Source organism: Hylobates moloch, unplaced genomic scaffold (assembly GCF_009828535.3).
Source record: "Hylobates moloch isolate HMO894 unplaced genomic scaffold, HMol_V3 SCAFFOLD_19, whole genome shotgun sequence".
Classification (NCBI taxonomy): domain Eukaryota; kingdom Metazoa; phylum Chordata; class Mammalia; order Primates; family Hylobatidae; genus Hylobates; species Hylobates moloch.
The window spans coordinates 29,638,296-29,645,670 of NW_026652294.1; the positions used below are offsets into that span (position 1 = coordinate 29,638,296).

The 7,375-nt window shown below is 57.8% G+C and overlaps 1 protein-coding gene across 2 annotated transcripts in view; it reads left to right on the plus strand.

Annotated features, from left to right (window-relative positions):
• The window catches only part of TAFA5 (TAFA chemokine like family member 5), a 247,320-nt gene extending 240,176 nt beyond the window's left edge, over positions 1-7,144 (plus strand). For both annotated transcript variants that reach the window (XM_032139583.2, XM_032139584.1), the window contains exon 4: positions 5,035-7,144. In XM_032139583.2, coding sequence (XP_031995474.1) covers positions 5,035-5,043 — 9 coding nt within the window. In that variant the 3' untranslated portion in view covers positions 5,044-7,144. The remainder of the gene's footprint in view (positions 1-5,034) is intronic.
• Positions 7,145-7,375: the final 231 nt, after the last annotated feature.

Below are 7,375 nucleotides of genomic sequence, written 5' to 3' on the forward strand. Positions count from 1 at the left end.
TTGGGGAAATGGGCTTTGCAGGGCACTGGGCAAAGTCGCTCTGCAGACACAGCCTCCTCGTTAGAGAGCGGTGCTAAACCTGCGTGCTCTTCCGGCGACACGGTCCTAACTTGGGTGGTTTCTTACATTTCCAGAGCACTTTATGAATATCTTTTCCTCTGTGCTTCCACAGCCCTGGGAGGCAGGGGACGGGTTCCTTTTTTTCTTTTCTTTTCTTTTTTCTTTCTTTCTTTCTTTTTTTTTTTTTTTTTTTGAGACAGAGTTTTCGCTCTTATTGCCCAGGCTGGAGTGCAGTGGCACGATCTCGGCTCACTGCAACCTCCGCCTCCCGGGTTCAAGCGATTCTCCTGCCTCAGCCTCCCGAGTACCTGGGATTACAGGCGCCCGCCACCATGCCCAGCTAATTTTTTGTATTTTTAGAACAGACGGGGTTTCGCCATGTTGGGCAGGCTGGTCTCAAACTCCTGACCTCGGGTGATCCACCTGCCTTGGCCTCCCAAAGTGCTGGGATTACGGACATGAGCCACTGCGCCCGGCAGGGGTGGGTTCTGTCTCGTCCCTGGGACCATCAGCCTGTGAGGGTGTCTCAGCAGCCCTGAGCCCTGAACCCGAGTCTGCTACCCAGTCCTGGCTCTTTGGTGGAGCAGGCTCATTGCACAGGGCACGGCTTTGTCATCGGCAGCTGGCCTGTCCAGGATTCACCCCGAGCATGAGTACACACAGCTTTGTCGTTGGCAGCTGGCCTGTCCAGCGTTCAACCTGAGCACACACATGACATAGTCTTCAATGGTTCAACCCTGTATTTTGGCGTTACAGAAATGACCTGAGGTCCTAGAATTCACTCCATCTTCAGTCTCAGCTGATGACTGTTCATCTGAGGCAGCAGCGGTGCCTCTTGTCAGATGGCTCTTCTGTCCACTGTGGTCCACATGGGTGCTTGGAGGGGGCCCGGGAGGTGTCAGCACCGGCCCAAAGATTTCATATAAACAGTGGCTCTTCTGCCCCTGGTCCCACAGGCCGGGGCTTGGTGTCTGGCACCTCTCCTGGCAGCACCACGGGAAGGAGGGTCCTGAGAGGCATCGCTTCACTACACACGCACCAGAGGAGGGTGGGCTGGTGAGCTGAGCTCCTGTGTCAGAGCGGGAGCTATCACCGGTGAAACCCACAGGGGCACACTGTCCCTGGGAGAGAGGTGTGTGAGCTGCACACACAGGACGCAGCCTCCAGGAGACAGTGAGCGATGGGCTGGGGTCCTTGTGTCCCTCACTGGGGCACATTCAGTGTCCACTCAAGGAAAGGGCGTGTGTCCCCAGGATCCGCCTGGGCTGTTTAGCTTGGTCACCTCTGGCCCCTGTCCTTGTGGTTTCTGGCTGGCACTGGGCCTGGTCCTTGTCAGTGTTGTCTTTCTGCTCTGGGTGAAGTCATGCAGGGCATTCTGGGCTTTCAGGCTGGCCTCCACCCCATGCCGTTCAGGAAGCACCACAATCATCAGGCAGACAGACACCCCAGTCACCCATCACTCTCATTTTCAACATAAGAGGCATTGACATCAGCTGGACATGGTGGCACGTGCCTGTGGTTCCAGTTGCTCAGGAGGCTGAGGTGGGAAGATGGCTTGAGCCCAGGAGTTCAAGGCTGCAGTGAGCTGTGATGGCACCACTGCACTCCAGCCTGGGTGACAGGCCAGACCCTGTCTTTTAAAGAAAAAAAGAGACATGCTGACATGGTGCTGGCTGTATTAGATCTCTTCAAGCCATAGCACTAACTCATGAAGTGGATACCTGTTTACACATGGAGAAACTGAGGCACAGGGGGACACTCAGAGAGTAAGCGGATGTTCAGATAGTAATTGCTGCTGCAGCATTCGGACCCAGGAGGTGTCCCCCACCCTGGGAAGAGGGGTTCTAGCTTGGCCTCCTCCCAGGTGGCAGCCGAGTCCAGCCTTGTTATAGGACAGAAGCCGGAGGGGCCTCATCACCTGTCATCAGGGTGGAGTGGGATGGCAGCCTGCCCCCTCGGCAGAGGGTCGGCCTGCTCCGCACCCCTGGGGCCTGGTGCCTGCTGAGCTCCCCGTCCCACCCCAGCAGCCATCCTCAGGCAGCTCACCAGCCTGATGGGTACCGGACCCCCATGTCCTCAGGAGGCTGGTGGCCAGCACCTCCCTTCCAGTAGGACCCTCACCCGTACCCTACAGAGTGGCCTCAACACCCTGGAGCCCAGGAAGGAGTGGTTCACCAGCCAGGAGGGCGGAGGGCAGGGGAGTGGATACCATGAGCCAGCAGGACTGGAGGCTACCATGGTGTCACCAGCCCCGCCCGGCCCTGCCCTGTCCTAATGCACTTTGCTGCTCAGCCTAAGAACTAAGGGGCCCTGGGACTAGAGAAGGTTCCCTGTGAAGATGAACTGCTGCAGCTCAGGACGCCTGCTGGGATCGCTAGAGTGAATGCCCTGTAGTCTGAGTCCCTGATGTTCTGCATGGTGATTTGAACAGCAGCAACCAACCACAGCCGCTCCAGCCCTTCTCGTGGACCTGGCCTCGGGGTGCAGGAAGCGCAGGGGCCTTGGCTGTGACCTGGCTCTGCACCTTCAGGGAGCAGCCCCAGGAGAGAAGCCAAAGGCTTCCTGGACATGGCTGGGATTCGGTATCTATTTCCAGAGTGGTCTCCCTGATTCCACTTGGGTTTTTCCCAAGGTACAGTGTCCTTCATCCCAGGTGTCCGTGGAGGTTGGCACCGGGGTCGTCATGCTGTCTTGCTGCTTTCTTGTCTCTTACTGTTTACTAGAACCTTTTGTATGGGCTTCATTCAGGACAGCGTGTTCAGGCCGGGCACAGTGGCTCATGCCTGTAACCCCAGCACTTTGGGAGGCTGAGGTGAGCGGATCACCTGAGGTCAGGAGTTTGAGACCAGCCTGGCCAACATGGTGAAAGTCCGTCTCTACTAAAAATATAAAAATTAGCCCGGCTTGGAGGCGCGTGCCTGTAGTCCCAGCTTCTCAGGAGGCTGAGGCAGGAGGATCGCTTGAACCCAGGCTGTAGAGGTTGCCGTGAGCCAAGATCGCACCACTTCACTTCAGCCTAGGTGGCAGAGCAAGACTGTCTAAAAAAAAAAAAAAAAAGAATAGCGTGTTCCTTCATACAGCAGGCTCCTCCTGACCTTAACATCAGATGGAAACTTCTAGTGAGGAAGAGAAAGTAACATTGACCTGGATGAATGGGGCTGGGAGGTTTGGTTCTGTTGTTTGTGTCTGAGCATGGGGTAAACCTCTTATGTGAGCTGAACACACGCTCCACAGGCTCAGGACCATGCCCTCCGGTCACTCCTGATGGAAAGGCTTGTGTGGGCCAAACAGGTGCCCGCAGGTGAAGCAGGCAGCTCAGGACCACACCGTTCATGTCAGCTTGTTGGGCGTCCACAGTCCGGGGGGTTGCAAGCTCACTCTGGGGCCAATTCTGAGCCCTCTGGGGACTGGGTTCTGGAACAACGGCTGCAGATTGGAGGACGCAGGCCTTGGCCTTGGGCTGTGGATGACTGAGCACCCGGTGACCCAAAAGAGGGGAGCTCAGAGCCAGCTTCCTTTCCAGGCCCCAGGGGTGCAGTGAGGAGGCGCACCAGCTGCGACCCAGGCCACGAGTGTCCACAGGCAGAGAGGGCTGGCTGGGCCACAGGCAGAACGGCCATGGTGGCAGCTCCAGGAAGCCAGGCTGGGGAGGCGTCTGAGGCTCCCTGTCTCAAAGGTGTGCCATGGGGCTGCTCCGTCCCTGGGGCAGGCCCCCTCACCCCTGAGCCTCGGGTCCTGTTGAGTGTGGGTTCTAATCCCACAGCCCCGTTGGGTAGATGAGGCTATGACAAGGTGACGGCAAGGTCGTTCCCAGAGCAGTGACCAGCACCCAGGAGCTCAGGAACCGCAGCTGGCCAGGCTGCTGGAGATGACCCCTGGCCCTGACGGAACCTGGGATGTGGGGAGGCCCTGCAGCTGTGAGACGCTCATCATCACCGCCCCAGCTGAGTAAGGAATTTAACGCAAGGCAGATGAGGCCTAACCCAGGTGGGCAGGTGCCTGGAGGTGCCCGCCCGGGAGACAGCATCAGGGTGGGCTCAGAACTTTCAGCAGGGCCAGGGTCCCATGATAAGTTTCCTGGCCAAGGTTGGTTCAAGGGCAGATTCTCAGGGCTGCCTGGGGCCCAGGGAAAGGGTGAGTGTCGGGGGAAGCTGAGCCCCAGGGCCTCTGCCTCCTGTTGAAGAGAATCCTCCTGGGGCCAGATGGGACGGGGGCTATGTCGACATGGGGACCATGTGAGGATGGAGGCAGAGATCAGGGCGATGCGTCTCCCAGGCAAGGAGCACTGAGGATTTCTGGGAGCACCAGAAACCCCTAGGGGGCCTGGAGTGGACCCTCCCTCAGATCCTCCAGCAGGAACCGGCCCTGTCCACACCTTGAATCTGGGCAAGAAGAACTAACTGCTGTTTCAGATCCCCATCCCCCAGTGTGTGGTCATTTGACTGGGCAGCCACAGGAATGGCACACAGACCTGTAGAGGCCTGGCATGGATGCCAGGGGAGGGTGGCTTCGTGGTGGGGGTGCAGCCAGGTCCCCCAGTCTGCAGCAGCTGTTCTGGATGAGCTCTGCAGTCTGTGGCCTCAGAGGCCCAGGCAGCTGGGAGGGGTTTGAATTGGATACAGGGAATAGGGAGCCACAGATGGTCCTTGAGCTGGGGAGTGGCAAAGTGATATGGCCACATGGGGGAAGGAAGCCGGCAAGTAGGGGTGGGAAGGGCTCTGGCCGAGGCTGACAGCCCCTCCAGGTCATGCACAGAGGGTGCCCCACCCTCCCGAGACACAAGGAAGGGTGGGTGATTTGGGGGCACTGTCTGGTAGCCTGGATGTCCCTCACAGCACTGAGGATGAGCTTTTCGTTTCAGGCCCTCCAGGAGCCCGGCTGGCGGGAGCCAGGGAGGGAAGAGGAGCCTGTGTTCCCTGTGGCCCTGGGCAGTGTCTGCAGGAGGCTCACCCTCTCTCTCTCTTTGCTCCTCAGGTCTCCTGACAAACACAGCCCCTGAGGGGCCCCGGGAGTGGCCTTGGCTTCCTGGAGAGCCCACGCCTCAGCCACAGTTCTCCACTCGCCTCGGACTTTGCCCATTCTCTGCCGCCCGCCCACTCCGTTTCCCTGTGGTCCGTGAAGGACGGCCGCAGGCCTCGGCATCCTGAGCTTCGGTCTGTCCAGCCGAGCCGAGGAGGCCGGACTCGGACACACAGGTGGGGGGCAGCACCTGGCATCAGCAATACGCAGTCTGTGGGAGCCCGGCCACGCCCAGCCCCTGCCGACCGTGGCGTTGGCCCTGCTGTCCTCAGAGGATGAGGAGGAGGAGGCGGCTCCGGCAGCCACAGAAGGCCGCGGCTCAGCCCACCTGAGACACGACGCCTGCCCCAGGGGACTGTCAGGCACAGAAGCGGGCTCCTCCTGTGCCCCAGACTGTCCGAATTGCTTTTATTTTCTTATACTTTCAGTATACTCCATAGACCAAAGAGCAAAATCTATCTGAACGTGGACGCACCCTCACTGTCAGGGTCCCTGGGGTCGCTTGTGGGGGCGGGAGGGCGATGGTGGCAGAGACATGCTGGTGGCCCCGGCGGAGCAGAGAGGGCGGCCGTGGTGGAGGCCTCCATCCCAGGAGCACCCCGCACACCCTCGGAGGATGGGCTTTGGCTGCGTGGAGGCCGTGGCACACCTGCGGGAGGCAGCCGGGGCGCGGCCGGCGATGGCCCCCACGCAGACGCCGGGAACACAGGCCGCTTTATTCCTCTGTACTTAGATCGACTTGACCGTACTAAAATCACTTTCTGTTTTAACCAGTTAAACATGCCTCTTCTACAGCTCCATTTTTGATAGTTGGATAATCCAGTATCTGCCAAGAGCATGTTGGGTCTCCCGTGACTGCTGCCTCATCAATACTCCATTTAGCTCCAGAAAGCAAAGAAAACTCGAGTAACACTTGTTTGAAAGAGATCATTAAATGTATTTTGCAAAGCCTAAAGTTATATATTTAACAGTTTTTATATGTTGTATATTTGTAGAAAATCCTATTTAACAATTAACGTGGCAGTCCCGGCCGTCCTGAGAGTCGGGCCGAGCCCCGTGTGTTTCTGAAGACTCTGGGGGTGGGACGTGGTGGGGAGGTGGTGCCCCGCGGACCCCGGGGTGCCCGGCGCGGAAGGCGGGACTCTGGGAGAAGCGTGTGGAGGACTGTGGCGTCGGCGTCCCAGATGTGTCGGTCGTGCCCGGGGAGGCCGGGTTCCCTTCGCCGCGGGTCAGGTTTGGCGGCTCCTGATTCCCCCTCTGGTCTCTGTATTGGTCAATACTGAGTGTACAATATTTTGAACATGCTTCTTCCAATGGGTTTTGTTTCCCGTTTCCTGCCCCTTTCGCCACTCACAGACCTCGAGGCCGGTTGGCGGCCCTTCTCCCCACGTCTGTGTCCCCGCGTTCTGAGAAGTCCTCTGTCTTCGTGTCAGTAGGTCCAGAAAGCCACGCTGGGCAGAGGCACACGCGGGGCCAGCAGGGCCGAGGAATAAGGGACAATTCTGGTTTTTCTCCCCTGGCCGTCGTACGCCAGCCTCCTTCATTTTCCTGAGTTCCCGCTGAAGTATACTACCTACGAGTCCAATTAACATGAGTATTATGCTAGTTCTATCCTACTAAAAAAAAAAACGTAAAAAGATAACTATATAGAAGCTGTTCCAGCAACCATAGACTAAAGATACGAAAGAAAATCCATTTATTTAAGACCTGTTCCAGTATCCATGAGGACTTAATTTACCTTTCAGTCACCACAAATTTATAGGCATTTGTATCCTGGACTAAAAGAAGAGGCTGAGGTTGGGTTTGTCATCACAGAGGGGGTGGGCCTGGAAAGGGTCCTTCCCAAGCTGCCCCGGCTCCGGCATCCCAGGCCCGCAGCCTCTGCCAGCCGGCGTCCTCACGGCCTCTCCCTCGCCTGTTTCTTTTGAAAGCAAGTGTACACACCTTCGAGGGCAGAGATCGGGAGATTTAAGATGTTACAGCATATTTTTTTCTTGTTTTACAGTATTCAATTTTGTGTTGATTCAGCTAAATTATGAAAAATAAAGAAAAACTCCTTTGATAAGCATGGCTTTTGTTCCCTGGGCGTGGTGTCCTGGGAGAGGGGCTGTGGCTGGTGAGGCTGGTGGGGATGACAGGCGGGGGCCAGCACAGGGACCCCCGGGGTCAGAGCAGACAGTGCCTGTGGCCCTCACGGCCTAGCCGGTGCCTCCTGTGAGCCCCTGGGTTCTTCTGCACCCACAAGGATGGCCTCTGAAGCCCAGCCCCAGACGAGTGGGCAGTGCCTGGCTGCAGC